Raw genomic sequence first — 16,377 nt, forward strand, 5'->3', positions numbered from 1 at the left:
TGGACAAGAGAGAAAGGCGAGACCGATGCAGTGATCCCCAAAAGGGAGCGAGGGAAGTACGTGACAATTTGCCGGGCGCTCGGCGATAACCTCGCCTGAACAGTGGCGCTGAATCCAACCGAAGAGATGAGGAGAGGAGCAAAGGATTAAAATGGAGAGCGAGCAGAGAGGCCGAGATAAGAGGCCGAGGAGAAAAGAAACGCAGAGATGAGAAAGTGGAGGCACGAGGGAGAGGCGAGGAGAGGGAGGGGGGAGGCACACAGAAGGCAGGGATGAGGGGTTTAGGATGCAGATGGGTGGTGGGGGGGGTGAACGAGAAGGCAAAGTGCAAACCGGATCGACTCCTGTTATCTCACCACTGTCATTATTTTGTCATTACGGTGGTTGGCGCCTGACTTCATGTGTTACTGACAACAGACAAAGGACTCGGAGGCGTTGGAGCAAACACCAAGACGCCGCTAAAGCAGGAACCTCCGTCTCCGGAAAAGCCAACAGCAGAGACGCAGTAGCTGTCCTTCTCGGCCCATTATCGCTTTCAGCTGTACCAACAAGCTGGAATATTTACATTTGTTTGAATAAAACACTGTGAAGTCACAACAAATAATCTGCAAAATGCTCAAGTGAACAAATGTGCGTTTTTTTTTTAGTAATCCAAAGAACAACGATGTCTGCCATCACGAAATGGAAAAGAAAAGCCAGACACTTAAAAGTCAAAAGGCCATCAATGAAAAATGAAAAGAAGCAGTCATTACATTACAAGCCTGAACGCAGCAATGTACAATGTGATCTCAGAGGAGACAGCTCAGAACCAATTAAGTCACCAACACAAGCGTAAACGTGGCTGTGTGAACCGTGTAGGCCCCCGCCCCCCCTCCGCCCACACACACCCTCAGAAGGCGTCGGCCATCTTACCACAGTCATGAGCAGCTTGTCAAACCACTGGAGCTTGAGCTCGGCGCGGGGCCACATGTCGGGCCTGAGGGCGGACTTCATGAGGCTGACGCAGCGGCGGGACAGCAGCTCGCCCGGAGAACCGGCCACGTTGGTGCTGTCGTTCACCTGGGACAGGAGATGTCAATATCTTCATCAATATCTTCATCAATGACAACGCGTCTTCATTTTAAGAAATCACAACGCTCAAGAGGAGACAAGGACGTTCGCCCTGTAGTGTGGTTTCATTCATGCAGGAATGCAAAAAGAAAGAGTTTCTTTAGAGTCCTCGGAGAGATGGATGAATAGTGAGGATGGTGAGTAGTTGTCACCTGGCATGCGATCCTGATGAGGAAGTTGACCACGGTGTCCGTGTGTTGTTTCTCCACGGGCTTTGTGAGCATGGTCTCCGTACCCGGCATGGACTGACTGCGGCCGAACACCTAGAAAAACACACACGCCCACAGTGTAAGTATTTTGGTTTTGCTTGAATGCTTCTAAACCATGGAACCATTAGGCCGAATGTTCTCTGGCACCTTTCTCTCTGCTCAGCAGCACAAATCATGAGCAGAATAAGCAGAATAAACCTAAGGGAAACCAAAGCTTGAAGTGAGCGGCCACGGGGAGAAAAGCTAACGAGCTCACCGCGGAGGCCGCTCCGGCGGCCGTGCGGAACCTCTTGACGTCCTGCCCGGCGGTGGCGGTGGCGCCGGCCGCAGCGGCGGCGGCGGCGGCATCCACAGAGAGTCCTCTTTTCACAGCGCCGCCACTCGTCCCCTCACCGCTGGCAACCACCTCGGCCTCGGACTCGGGCTGCCGAGCCCAAACAGAGACCATCAGTGAACCGAGTTTCACATTGACTCTGCTGATCTCTGATGTGACTTTACATTTGTGGGAATCCATGACCACACACCTGCTGGTCTTTGATCCTCTGCAACTCCCATTTGATGACCACCTCGGCCAGGTCCACAGCCAGCTTCCTTTGCTCGATGGTCACACTGGGGGTGAAGCCCAGGCGCTGCATCGCACTGATCATGTGCTGCACCAGGTGGTGGCGCACCGGGTAGTACACCTGGAGAGGGAGAGCGGTTTGGGGAAAGATTTAGGAATAAAGTCAGTCACTTGTTGGAATATAGAACAAAGTAGCAATTGACGACGTTTTGTAGTCAAATGGGCTTCCTTGTTGGTATCTTCCCGTATAAACGAGAGCGACATTTGTTGCCTTAACAGCCACCAAAAAGTAATTAAAGAGAGCAATTAATTCCCCCAAAAACCAAACTTAACATTTCTCAAGAAGACGGTTTGTTTATTTCCCTAAAATCTGAGGTTAATTCCGCCTCGCGTTTGCTTTGTCTTGCAGCCCACAGACCCTAATTATCACAAACGGTAAAATAAAAATAAAAAAGTGAATCAGATTCATTGCTCATTTGCTTTGCTCCAGATTTTGGAGCGATAACGCATGCAAAGTTTAAGAGGGTCGTCAATCACTTTGAGTCAGAAGGGGCGAACTCTGAAGTCGAATTCCCACTTAAGTTTCAAGGACGTGATGACACACACTTAGCCAGGCGAAGTCGCACCCTCGAGCGTCACACTCCAGAGTCACTCACTTCTGCCGCAAACTGCACTGGGACTCAGAGGCGCACGCAGACAAAGAGCGAGAGATTAGATGTCTATCTGAGGGCTGTCGCCAGTGTCAAAGAATATTAAAGCTTCTCACTTTGTGGGTAATTACAGTCGATAGAGCGGGGCTTCACAGCCCCTTGATGACGGAGTGGCTAAGCCCTGTCCATCACGTGTGCACACACACACACACACACACACACACACACACACACACACACACACACACACACACACACACACACACACACACACACACACACACACACACACACACACACACACACACACACACACACACACTCTCTGCATTTGGTTATATCAGACGCGTGCACAGAGCCTCTCATCTGTCTGTCATTATCTCCTCCCCAGCGTAATTATGCTGATGTGATTACATTAGATCAGTCATCAGGCCCAGTGAGAGCGGCCTGTCAGGGAAACAGAGAGCGGCGCTGAGGGGGGGGTGTCGTCTGCTAAAAGGCGGGCGGCTCTCTGAGCGGCGAGCATCAGGCGAAAGGAGCTCCAGGGCAGGAAGGGTCTTTTAAAGGAGACCGGCCAACAGGAACCACAGCGGACTCCACCGGTCGCCCACCGGAAAGAGTGCATCTGCATCAATGCGATTAAAAGGCAGACAGGCGCTGCACCGCCTGGTGATGAGGGATCACCGCCCCCCCCCCAGCGGTCTACGCTCAATACGAAGCTTAAATTCAGTGAACCAAATGGTTACATGGAAACTGTTAAATGGGCCACACGAGATTATCCAACTTTTGGTGAGGATGCTCCAATCCCATCAGAACTGGTTTAGAGGGCAATCATTTAATTCAGTGGCACTCAGAAAATCAGCTTTTCAACTGTCCCCCCCCCCCCCCCCCCCCCCCCCTGGACGAATGAATGCATCCATTACTGAGGGCGAGGAGGAAAGAAGGCGGCGCTCTAGTCACAAAATGTGTGTGCTCACCCTGAAGTGCTGCACAATGAGATGCAGGATGTGGACCAGCTGCGGCACAGTGTGTCCCTCCTCCACGATGATTTTGCGAGTCCAGTGGGTCAACATCTGGTGGCCGTCCTCCATGCGGGCCGGCACAGCGGGGGTCAGGATGGCCATGGCCTGCCGTACGATGGCCCGGGCCTCCATCGTGTGGGCCTTCAGCAGGCTGTGGAAGACCTGCACGAAGGGAAAGGCAACGCACTTTTTGAATTTGTACCATTTGATGCCTAACGTTTGATTTTTTAAAATCAGGACTGTATTACGGTTCCGATACGTTCATATTATAAAGTACGTGGGACATGGGACAAATGCATAAACAAACCCAGCTCACTAGTTTCTGATTGAGTTTTTTGTAATCTTAAACCACCCCCCCCCCCCCCGCTCCACTGGGCCTCCTCACCTGCAGCACAATCTTCTTGTGGATGGCAAACTTTGCAATGATGTGGGCCAGAAGTAAGTGACCACTGTATTTGCAGGCAGGGTCCACGCAGGCTTTGGGCAGGAGGCACGGCCAGGCGAAGGTCATGAGGCGCCGCAGCTTGCTGTTGCGGGACTTGTTGTTGTCGTGGATGTGGTGGGGCGCGTGCTCCACCAGCAGGGTGGAGAACTGCAGCAGGCAGATCCGCAGGGAGTCCAGCAGGTCGGCCTGCTTCTCCGGGTCCAGGACCTGAGCGGGTTGGGGGAGATTGGTGAGTGAGGAGTTAGCACAGTATACTTAATTAATTAAAAAACTAATTAATTAAGGTTTTCTGAATTGTATGAAACCCTATTTTTCTGAGTTTGGAACAAAAATCCTGAGAAATGTTTGTGGTTGTAATTCTCACCAAGAGCCAACAGAGGTCAATAGAAGTCTTAGATTACCTGATGCACTTTATTTACATGAATAATAAACAGATTGTACTTAATTCAAAGTAAACCACGTAAACTAAATTACCTTAAATCAAAGTAAAATATGCGTTTTTAAAATTGAAAGCCTCTTCTAAATGAGGCAGTCAAAACAATCGAACTGACTTCCCTCACCGAGGAGACAACACCCAGGGAGGGGGGAGGAGGGGAGTGAGTCAGGGAATTAGTTTTAACTAGACGGAAGAGGAGCCATTAGCGGCCATTAGGACTGTTGTTGGTCAGTGATGAGATCTGCCACAGCGCAGGCACAGCGACCTTTAGCATGAGCACATCGTGGCATTTACACCGGGAATCATAGTCTGGCCCCACGAATGAAATGTGACGGAGAGACGAGGCCGGCGGGGGCGGTGAGAGGGAGAAACACAAAAGACTGATGGAAGAGGAAGAGGGAATGTCTGCGTGCATGTGTGGGGACGGCAGGAGGAGGAGGAGGAGGAGGAGGAGGAGGAGGAGGAACCCGACCGAGTGGCAAACAATGGATGATGGACTGGACTGATAAGACATTATGAGAGGAAATGCAGCAGGTAATGAAATCAGGGAGACTGGCAGAGGAACAAAGAGTGGCTGCGAGCGTGTGCACGTGTACCTTTGTGATGAACACACTGGTAATGCTTTCAGGATTGTCCCCTTCGGGGTTGGGGGGTCCGAGCAGCTGCTCACCTTCCCCCTTCTCGAAGCTGTGCAGGAAAGCTAGATTGAGGATGTGCTGCAACACCTAGGAGGCCGGAAGGGAAAAAAAAAAAAAAAAAACACACGCTGATGTGAATTTAATGAGTCTGAGAAAATCTGCAAAACAAAAACACACCGATACATAATTAGGTGATGAAAACGACATTGATCGTAAAATCAGAAGGACCAACAATTTTGCAGATTGATGATAAAAGGGTAAAACAACTCAAGTTTAAAACTATTCAATGGTGCAAAGACCAAAATCGACATTACAATGGTAATAAATAATGCGACATTTCAAGAACTGGAGAACAAAACGACTCCTGAATCGTTGTCTTAAAGGGGAAAAAATGTTAACGAAACCTGCAGGGAGACTCGATCAGCTGGTAAACAGCAGAATAACCCAACCACAACGCAGCTAACGACTGCATTCATTAAAAGAAGCTGGTATCTGTTAATGAACCCCCCCCCCCTGTCCAATCCCTCATGGGGAGGGACAGGCCATGGCTCAGTGGAGAGGGAGCTGTGGTAGCATATGTTCCAGCTCCTCCATTAGAACATCATTCACCCATGCTGTACACAGTGAGCCAACGCCAGGGCGGGGAGCCTCTCCCTCTGCCGGCTCTTCATTATTTCAAATCTCATTTCCGTCCCTTTAAACAAGTGGAGCGATGGTGCAACCAAGAAAATGTCCTCATTCACATCAAGGACTGGACATTTGGTCTGGAGTTCTTTGTGAGGTAGCGACAGGACAGCTTGAATAAAGCCCACTACCAGTTCTAAGTTATTAAAACAGTCATTTCTATATTTTTACATCTATTGTATCAGTTTCAGTTTTATTCAACTGGTTTTGTTGTTTGTCTTAATTTCGACTGCAAGAAAACCATAAGAAAACCATGAGCAGAACCATGACGGGGTGGGGGCCGGCGGGGGGGGGGGGGGGGGGGGGGGTAGGGAGTCATCGGAGGGGCTAATCTTTGTTCTGATAAGTGCAGGCCTGGAAAGACACAACGAGGTGTGCTCCTCCCGCCTACATTTCCTCTTTTCCCCAAAAGTCCCTATGACGCTGGGGGAGGCAGTGCATAGTGCACCCGAGTAAAAATCAATAAATAGGGCAGGGTGGTGTGAGCAGCGTGATGAACCCAAGCGCATGCCCTTGGAATTGGGAGTGTGGGCTCATTGCACTTTGCCAGTTGTGCGTTTCTTGTCACACGGTCATCTGGCTACGTGCGACAGCGGGGCGGCCGGGCCAGGCCTTCCCCACTGACCCGTTTCAACAGGGCTTGACGGCTTCTGTGCCGGGTTGTGTCCCTGTTACAGCTGTGCGAAATGTGCATGTGCATCCCTCTGTCTGTGTGTGTGTGTGTGTGTGTGCGCATGCATGCGGGAGACTGATGTTAATTAAAAAGCAGCCCAAATGACGGTAATGGCTTCAGCAGCAGGTCAGGTAGAGAGGACGAAAGCATTCATCTGTGAGCCTGAGGGTCTCGAGCCAGACAATGACCTTCTGGTAGGAACCACAGGACCAGAAAGGTCACACAAATCAGGTGCCACGCTGGGGAAGCAAAGGAGGGAAGCCGAGGAGACGCTTAAAGAATTTAGAATCATCGTGTATGATCCCGCGTTAAGCCTTACATAGAAACATGGACACAAATCACTCGATTATTTTAATAAATCCCTTAACCGATACGTCCAATAGAGGACTGGTCAGCTGGTTTTAGTGTTAACTAAGCATCATCAGACCCAGGTGGATGTGGTTGACTCTTGCTCCGATTGCCCCCGTACGTACCTTAGCTTTAAGCTCATCGTTGAAGTGGGGGTCATTGAACTCAACGAAGCGGAAGAACAAGGCGCGTTTTTGGGCAATGGAGTAGTTCTTGGGAATCTCCTCCTCCATATACTCCTTCAGAAAGGTCATGTTGCATAAGAAGCGACCTGTAAAGGCCCGCAGCAGCTGGAACAGCAGCTCAATCTCTGAGTAGTTACGCCTATGGAAGAGACATGGGAGGGAGGGGGGGGGGGGGGGTTAATAAATTCAGCCTGCAGAGGATATGACCAATGAAGTGAATTTCCGTCCCCATTAGAGTTTGAATAGTCCATACTTGCAGTAGCTGAGCAGGCAGAAGGCCAGCAGCTTGGGCTCCTTCCAGTTGGTGGCGGCCATGTTGTCTTTGCGATGTCTCTCCTGGAAGGCTTCGCTGACCCAGACGCGCCTCAGCTGACTGACCAGCGAGTGCTGCCCGGCCAGCCAACCCTCATCATTCTTCACTATGATGCTGATAATCTGAGAAGGGAACCGGCTAGAGGTCATGTGGTTGACTGAGAGCTTTGTAAAATTCAAGAGCGTCAGCGTCAGGTATTAACACATTGATAATAAGAGTGTCTGTATACATGGGGAGGGAAAGGCTTTGCGTACCTTGATAGCCTGAAACTGCAGGTCCAGCCTGGCTGTGGTGGTGGAGGGAGAGCCGGGGCGGACGGTCGCTGCCGTGCCGGCGGGAACCAGCAGAGGGACGAAGCGGTTTGGGTTAGACGCCAGCACGTCTCTCAGGGGCTTGGCATCTTTGTGTTTCAGAAAGCTCTGTGCACACAAACACACACAAACTGTAACTATAAAGCAGCAGGAAATTCAGATTTTTCTACTCGGGAGTGATCCGTCTCAATTTGGTCGTAACGCGGCCACTGAGCCTCGAAACAGCCATCACACCCCCGATTAGAGCCGGTTACTGCGGCGAGCCAAAATGCGGTTTTAATGGCACGCGTGTCAATAAAAAGACCTTAAAAAGTAGCTTAGAGCTGCCCGGTGTCTGACCATGAACATGCGACTCCACTGGGGGTCGTTCAGCGTGGCCTCCATCATGAACAGCTCCACCGTCTGAGATGGGTGACGCGTCAGGAACTTGATCAAAGGCTCCCGGAAAGGACTGCCGGCCTGGCGCGGGAGGGATGAGTGGAGCACCGGAGGAAAAAGAGGAAAGACGGTAAGCATTCATCTGCTGTGCTGTTAAAACCTGTTCTAATAAGCAGAGATCTCCACAACTTTAAATGCACCGTTTGGTTGGTGAGGATCAAGCAGTAACACTCGTAAGCATAACGTCTTTAATGCGTCTTCCTCATAACACCAGGAAACATACAAGTGGAGTTGGTGTCCTACCTCTATGAGCATGGCCCTCTCGGTCTTCATGACCACCTCCAGCAGCGGCTTGACCAGCGTCTGAGGTGCAGCTGGGATCAGGTGGAAAAGGTTGATGATAGCGGAACAGATCTTCATCTCCTGGAGAAAGAGTCAGAGAGCGCAGGAAAGAAGGGAGTGGGTGACTTTTTTTTTTTTTTTTTTTTTTTTAAGGGAGGATGATGGTAATGTTGACGGAGAGCCACTGCAGAAATACGAGGACAAGTCAAGAGGACTGAAGGGGACATGGGACGGACTGGACACTCCTAAAGCAGTCACAACGACAAAAGGTTGAGGTGTTTCGGAAGACGACCAACATGGACGACGGACACAGGGGGAGGGAGAGGGGGGGGGGGGGGACGGACTCCACCACCAGCACATCTACCACGACATGGGTTGAAGTCACCAGCACAACATTGGGTTCAACTCAGCGGAAATCAGAGAGCCGCCGACGGTGCGACCCTCTCTGTGACCAGGTCACATCTCACCTCAACGCCTTCCAGCGCAGGCTGTACCGCAACGGGAGACAATGATCACAGTCAGCAAAGCATTGTGGGTGATTGTGGGGGGTCAGCGAGCGGACGAGACGGCGTGATAACGAAAGGAACGAGCGGGTTGCCGCAACCTTTATGAGCGAGGAGGGGTCGTTAAGGGGATGTCAGCGTCACAGAATCTGTGACGGATCCGGACGTTTGGTTTCTTTGGTTTAAATCCTTTTTTGTGTTCGTGCACGGCCTTTAGCCCCCCCCCCCACCTCTCGCCACCCCGCTTTCATCTACCAGACCCCTCTGCCCTGCGCCTACCTGTCCAGTCTTTACCGAGCTCGGCTAATTGATCCCTGACCCCGGCTTTACTGTCACTGCCAACCTTCCTGTCAACACGCACAAAGCCGCCCCCCCCCAGAGGGCCAATTTGCATCTAATTAAAACACACCATTTAAAGACGGGGGGCAGGATGAAGTCTCATGAAAGGCTGAGGAAGATGAGTTTTATATCTGTGGGGGAGAAGCAGCTGGTTTTTTTTTTCCTGCCCTCTCGTTCTCTCCCACCTTTTCTCTGCCTTTACAAGGTTATCTGTCGAGGAGATAATGAGGAGACGCGGCGCTGGGCCCACCGCCGCCTGCCCGGCGCCTAATTAATCATTGATTGTAATATGGCCACTCACAACTCATCCGGGAGGAAGCCACAGCGAGGTGTTGAATACATTCCGTGCCCTTTTATTCCCGTGTGCTGTTCGGTTAACGCAGGACGGATCACAAAAAAAATAAAAAACGAATGTGCCAGTCGACGGCTGTATTGACCCTGCGTGCTACAGGCTTGGTCTTCATTGCATTTAAACAAAAGGTTCTTGTATTAAATGGAAGACTAAAAAAAAAAAATCTAAATGTCACAAGTGACGTATTCACATTTGTATTAAATGTCTCAGTGCCGCAAAGATGTTTGATGGAGATCGGTGGGCTCTGTACTCACACTGACATCGCTCCGCTGGCCTCCCTTGTGTGTCATTACAACCACCTCCATCCACTTCCTCAGGTGTTGCTGAGAGAGAGAGAGAGAGAGAGAGACTGAGATTGGGTGCAGGCATTTCTGCAAAGCTCAGGCACAACATGGCACCTGCAAAGTTTACTCGACGAGTCACATAATTCAAGCGCAAGCTTTTGAAAGAGTCGGTTCCTCACCATCATCTGATCACAGAACTTGTCGTTGAAGGAGTTTGGGAAGAGGCGTGTGACAGAAGTGAGGCGGTTGACCACGTTGAGCGTCAGGCTGCGGTAGTCGCCCAGCATCATCAGCAGCGGCCGCATGTGGGTGTGGATCTGGTCCACCTCAATGGTGGCTCCCTCCAGGAACTACAATACGGTTGTTTACAATGGAACATCATTTGCAGTTTCCACAGATTTAAAATACTCTAAATAAATATTGGAAAAGAAATAAAGATGGTAATGTTGAAAAAATGCTACTGTTGAATTTGTAAATATACAACAGATGATACATTTTTCTGACTCAGAATAGAGGCAGGTTTTGCTATGATGATCAGAACCCTGTGAACTGTTCCCTACACCTTCTGTCTCCATTAAGCAACTAAAGCCACTCAAAAGAGGGCATTAGCAGCCATAAACAAACACACATGTCAACACACACATCCTCTCACACACACGGGAGGGAATGACGCACGGCAGCCACATTCATTTTCCTCTCAGTGCAGAGAACAAACACTCCATCCTGTATCGATCGGGCCATGGCAACGCTCATTAGTGCAACCAGGCCAGAGATGAAAGGAAAGGATGGAGGGCGCAGAGACTGGCTCGGCAGAAAAATAAATAAAAAAATCAAAGGATAGTGAAAAGGAGTAATGGTGGTAAAGAAAGAAAATGAAGGGCACCGAAATGGAAAGAAAAGGAGCCAAAGAAAGCTTGAGGTAGACGGATAGAGGTGATGAGGGTTTGGATACTCTGATAAATAGAAGCAGGAGTGGTTTGTGGAGAGTGTGATGAAGCAGAAGAAGGTCCCTGTGAGTACATTTGGGTTGGGAAACTCTTAGAGGACAAAGGACCTCTAAGATGGCAAATGTCAATCAAGAAAGTAAAAAAGTTATGTAAATTGTAGAAAAGATCTAAACGGTGCCATAAGAATTCACCAGTTTGATCTTGAGTGGATCGCCTCACAGTTCAGTCTTTAATCCAGATTTACAAAAAGGTCAAGTCAGTACGTCTCAGGGTGTTTTTTTGCACAGGAGGAATTGCAGTTGGATTGAGTGATGTAACGCAGGTCTGAACTTTCAAAGGAATCAATAACATCTTGAAAAAAATCCAAAAATGTTATCTTATATATATATATATATCCAAGAAGAATGTGTCAACCGCTTGAAAAAACACCCCTGCTGGTAGAGATGAAGGACTATAAACATAACTATAAAAATGAGTTTCCTGTAAGTCAGGATGAACACGTTGTCGTCAGAATCTAAATGAATGAGCAGGAGACGTTGCACTGACCTTCCTCATGCACGCTTCGCCCGCTTCCTGCAGCTCGTTGTTGGTGGAGTTGAGCGCTTTGAACAGAGCGGCAATGATCTTCTCTCTGGACTGTGGCAAGTAATTACAAGCCGCAAGCGCATCTTAGGAAGAAGAAAAAAAAAAAAAAAGGGACATAAAATAACTCCAAAACAAGGCAAGTGATGGTCAAATCAATAAAATAATTCAATCAGAGCAAGTCGCGATTATTTAAATATTTCTGAACTCACTGAGGGCAGCGATGCGGAGGGGAACCAGGGACGGGAGGCTCTTGTAACAGGGCAGCTTCATCAGAGCGGCGTCCTCTGTCTCACACAGGTTCAACAGCTGGAAAGGGAGAGGGGGGGGGGGGCAAAGGTTAGAGGTCAACAACAAAAAAAAGCAGATGTATTCGATCGAGACCCAGGACATCTACACTTTGCACACCTCCGTGTAGAAGACCTTGTGCTCCATCACGTTGAGGTCCATCGTGAAGAGGCGGGGCTGCAGGGTGGTGCAGAAGGTGTTGCCCTCCATCAGGCCGATCTGGGCGTTGGCCGGCTGGTGACGGAGCAGGTGTTTCTTTGGAGGAACCATATCTTGCAAAACCTGAAGCGACGGAGACCCCAAAGACACACGAGTGCGGATTAAAAGGCTGCATTACGCCGAGATGACGACAAGCGCAGTATTCCTGAACTTAATTAATTTCTTTCACCTCCTTGTGTGGTTCCATGATGACCGTGACACTCTTTCCGGTGACCTGGGCGAGCACCTGCAGGGAGTGCATGGCCTGCTTCCTGACGGTGGAGTTGGGGGACGTGACCTCGCGCACCAGGTCATGCGTGACCATGTGGAACGACTTGTCCTGAGCAGCCAGCAGCTCCTCGCTCTTCTCCTCGTCTTTCAGCGGAGTGGCACAGCGCACCAGCAGCTGCTCCAGGGTGGTCTTAGCCATGGCCACAGCTCCATTTGACACCTCATTGGGAAAATCAATAAGTCAAGTGAGAACACTGCCGCTGCAGGGAGCGGCGCAACAGGAGCAGGAAAGTCACAAGTTGTTACACTGAAGCTTTTGTAAACCGCTGAGCGAACACAAGGCAACAGCAAGCGGACCCGTGCTAATCTGTGCAGGGTCACTTCCACCCCCTCTTTGACTTGTAGATCATTCGGCCATTTTCTCTCACCTCTCCCGTGAGGTCCATCATCACGAAGAGCAGGGCCTTGAGAAAGGTGAGCTGGTTCTGGAGCACCCAGATCAGCGGCAGCCTCTCCATGAGGAACTTGATGGACACCACGCCGCCGAGCTTGGCGTACCAGGCCTGCTCGTAGCAGCAGGCGCACAGACGCTCCACGATGTAGGAGAACAGGGGCAGCTGGCAGGCCTGAGGGGGAGAGGGGGGGGGGGGGGGGGGGCGCACGGGGTGGTTAAAGGAATTCCACTTTAACGCCATCAAACACTTAGTATGTCGGATGTTCACTTCAAACATCACTATGTAAACGAAAGTAAACAATTAGTTGTAGTGGTTGTTTTCAGAGGCCTGGATTCAGTGTTACTTTCATGACAGGCAGGTTACATTTGTAAAAATAATTCCCATCCCAGAGGCTCACCCTCTCCTTGGAGCCAAGGATGATGCTGGCGACGTCGAAGATGACGGCCAGGGCCACTTCCCCGATCTTGCACAGCTCCTTCTCCTCGTACGCCATGCAGATGGCTATGGCGTCGATCAGAACCAGCGGATCCATCCCCTTCGAGCCGTTCTCCTCGCTGTGGAACATGGCCGTGCTCGGCTGGCTGCCCAGCTGGTAGCTCGGCAGAAGGAACGGACCTGGGATCAACAAGCGCAGTTGTAGCACCTTTTGATCATTTCTTCACATCCTGTGTTACATCACTCCCGAAGGTGTTTTTTTTTTTTTTGTCTTGATGTTACTAAATAAAAACAACAGCTGTTTGTTTTACCCTAAGGAAAGAAAAATAATAGTCTTTTAACTATGCATGATGTTAATTCCTTAAATGCAATGTATTTGGTCTCTTGAGTATTTTGTAGTGATAATTGTATTTTCACCATGAGGAATAAACATGAGAGTATTCTACTAAACAGACAGTGAAGCATTAAGCTGCGTGGATACAGCTCCTCCCCCACAGATTGTTTGATTTATTTTGATTTGTTTTTTATCTCTTTCAAATGCCTGAAATATTAAGTGATGCAGAAATGGCCAGTGACATTCAGACGAGCACAAATTGGCTTCTACAACACACTCAAATTGGAAAGTGCAGCTTGGAATCAATGCCAATTTTTTTTTGGGGGGGGGGGCGGGGGGGGAGAAAGCCCAACATTAGCTGAAGCGAAGTAGAAAGAGCACCGGTCCCTCACCACACTGCTGAGCCACCGCCACCATGGTGTAGTGGCGGATCAGGCTGGCCACGAAGGGCAGCGCGCTGGGCCTCAGGTCCTTTATCACGGCAGACATGAAGGCCCCCGTCAGGGCCTGCTCAAACGTTCTGCGGGCGGGGGTGTCTTGTGCTTTGTAGCGGTGAGAGATGATGACATTAGGGATCCACTTCTCGGCAAAGCTAACCGGGGGGGGAAGGGGAGAGGGAGGTACACACAATAAGTTATAGGGTTACATACGAACAAGGACAAGACATTGATGTGCGACAATGGCACTGAACTTTCTCCAAGCTAAAAGCCTCAAAAATCATTTAATGGTCAGTGTTTAGCGGCCCGTTGGCTAATATTTCAAAACAAGGATCCATGTCCAATGCCTTCAATTTCCTCTCAGCCCCCCCCCCCCCCCCCCCCTCCCAGTGCCTTTCTGCTTCTCGGCCTCCCTCTTTTGTCCCCTGTTGGTATTTTTGTTATTTACTGCGTCGGAAGGCCACTGGGCCTTGGTGTGATTGAGCAGCTGTTTTCTCCATGCTTGAGCTTGTGTTTTATAATGCCACCCGCCAGGGGCGGACCTGATGGATCGCTTCATTTCATTATTGCCTTTTAAAAGAGAGGGAAATGGAGGGAAGGGGGGTGGGTGGGGGGGGGGCGCGGCTGAGAGAATGTCAGATAGATTGCCCTTCACTCATCCGGGGGCCTGCCACTCTGAACACTTCTGCATTCTCCCCGGTTGACATTTTGAGAAGCAAAAAGGGTCCTTTTACAGTGTCCCGATACCAAAATGTTGAATGAGATAAAGGACGGCAGAGAGAGAGAGAGAGAGAGAGAGAGAGAGAGAGAGAGAGAGAGAGAGAGAGAGAGAGAGAGAGAGAGAGAGAGAGAGAGAGAGAGAGAGAGACTTTAAATGGAGACATCTCGCATGGGGAGGGGGCCCGCCCCCTGATCATAATGGACACACTTCATTATCCCCATCGAGACGTTCAAACAGACTTATTCATGTGGATGGCTGATGACAGGAGGGCGTAGGGGCCACGACGTAGCATCAACATACAGGGGGAACTCAATTAGCCCCCCCCGTCCTTCATGTATGTGTCTGAAGATGCTGGCGGGGGGAGGGGGGGTCTGTGAGTGTGTAATTAGCAAGTCCCGCTCTTGAGGCGGTGTTGGTGATGCAGTGTGGCGGGGACAGCAGGTGGGGGGGGAGGCGATGTTCGGAGCCGGCGCGGCGTGGACTCACTTGGGATGAGACAGGAGCTGGTAGAGGGCGTGCTTGTTGTCATCCAGGCTGGTCATGGCCACCAGGAAACACTTAATGACCTCCCAGGCCTGCCGCCTGTAGTACGGCTCCGTGTTGGCGCTCTTCAGACAGTCGAGGGCCGTCTCGATCGCCTTGAGGGGAAAACATGACACGTACACATCCTCACCATCTTATATTTCAGACTGAAAAGTTAATATGTTGCAAAAGGACATCATTCCTTATTATTAATATGGGAAATAAGCTGCGGTATACAACTATAAATGTGATTAATTAGCATGAAGTAACACGAGGCGCCATCTGGACAAGCAAAGGTCATTATGATAGCTACATTATCGGCTGACAAGCCACAGCAGCCGGGCACTTAAAAATGGAGAAAATGAACTAATTAGTGCCACTCAGGACAGAGGGGAGAAGCGGAGGAGGATGAGAGTGTGAAGAAGGAGGGGGGTGGGATTGAGTTGTCGACCCGTCAGGACTGAGACTCCGTTAAGTTCCTACTAGTAGGAAGATACAAAATTCGAGATTTTCTATTGAAAACTTCTACGCTTCCACTCAAGCTTTTTACAAGAACAGACTTCATAGAAGTAACATGGAAAGGCAAAAAAAAGCAGAAGAAATGAAGAATCAAATGCTGCTCAAATGCCATCCCACCCTCAACTTAATCCAATCGCTGTTATTCGATCTTTCCATTTACCAAACAGCACTTTAAACCCCCCCCCCCACCCCCCTTCAATGAGACTACCATCCATGCCTTCAGCCCGTGCATGTGTGTGTGCAGCGTGGGGGGGGGGTCCGTGTGTCCTGGCTGCCCCCCGTGATGACGGCAAACACACAGATGGATCGGCAGAAAGAAGGAGCAGCCATTAGTGAGAGCAAATAATGCCGTCATGGTGGCCCGCACTAGATTGATGATTACTGACTGGGGGTAGGGAGGAGAAACGGGAGATGAATTTAATTACCTGGAAGACACTCATATCTCCTCACTCGCTCACACTCTCACAAACCCCCCTGACAAGGATATATAGCTCTCAGTGGAGCACAATAATGGGGGATATCAAGCTCTTTCACGATTAATTCACTCTCTTAAACTGCAATACAAAAAGGTGAGGAGGGGTGGAAAAGGTCTTCAGTCGAATTTCAGGAAATGTAACAAAGTAAATTCGTCCCAAGTTCGCTCCTCAGGGTTCTGCAGACTGCTTAGAGGGAAGCGGCGTGGCCTTACCTTCTCCATGGGTAGCTGTATGGACGCCTTGCAGTCGGTGAACTCCGCCTTGATGCTTGGCCCCTGGACCTCGGTCACCACGTAGTGCAGCCTCTGGGACTCCTTCAGCATCTTCCTGTTGCTGCCGCCGAACTTCCCCAACACCCGGTACGCCACGTGAGAGATGCTCTCGGCCGGGTTACGGAGGGTACGCCACAGGGCCTGCAGCGCGGGAGGAGAAGGAGAACCGCCGTGAG

General features: G+C 50.2%; 1 protein-coding gene across 1 annotated transcript in view; it reads right to left on the minus strand.

The window, feature by feature from the left end:
• Window positions 1-16,377, minus strand: part of trrap (transformation/transcription domain-associated protein) — a 51,493-nt gene that overhangs the window by 26,587 nt on the left and 8,529 nt on the right. The window contains 24 exon segments of the mRNA XM_037463644.2: window positions 913-1,059; window positions 1,263-1,373; window positions 1,576-1,743; window positions 1,844-2,002; window positions 3,509-3,715; window positions 3,939-4,205; window positions 5,031-5,159; window positions 6,903-7,101; window positions 7,216-7,397; window positions 7,530-7,694; window positions 7,926-8,045; window positions 8,268-8,387; window positions 8,774-8,794; window positions 9,755-9,823; window positions 9,964-10,134; window positions 11,278-11,399; window positions 11,526-11,622; window positions 11,722-11,883; window positions 11,990-12,250; window positions 12,459-12,656; window positions 12,883-13,100; window positions 13,647-13,846; window positions 14,899-15,050; window positions 16,142-16,342. Coding sequence (XP_037319541.2) covers window positions 913-1,059; window positions 1,263-1,373; window positions 1,576-1,743; window positions 1,844-2,002; window positions 3,509-3,715; window positions 3,939-4,205; window positions 5,031-5,159; window positions 6,903-7,101; window positions 7,216-7,397; window positions 7,530-7,694; window positions 7,926-8,045; window positions 8,268-8,387; window positions 8,774-8,794; window positions 9,755-9,823; window positions 9,964-10,134; window positions 11,278-11,399; window positions 11,526-11,622; window positions 11,722-11,883; window positions 11,990-12,250; window positions 12,459-12,656; window positions 12,883-13,100; window positions 13,647-13,846; window positions 14,899-15,050; window positions 16,142-16,342 — 3,846 coding nt within the window.

This window comes from Pungitius pungitius, chromosome 21 (genome assembly GCF_949316345.1).
Source record: "Pungitius pungitius chromosome 21, fPunPun2.1, whole genome shotgun sequence".
NCBI classification, from domain to species: domain Eukaryota; kingdom Metazoa; phylum Chordata; class Actinopteri; order Perciformes; family Gasterosteidae; genus Pungitius; species Pungitius pungitius.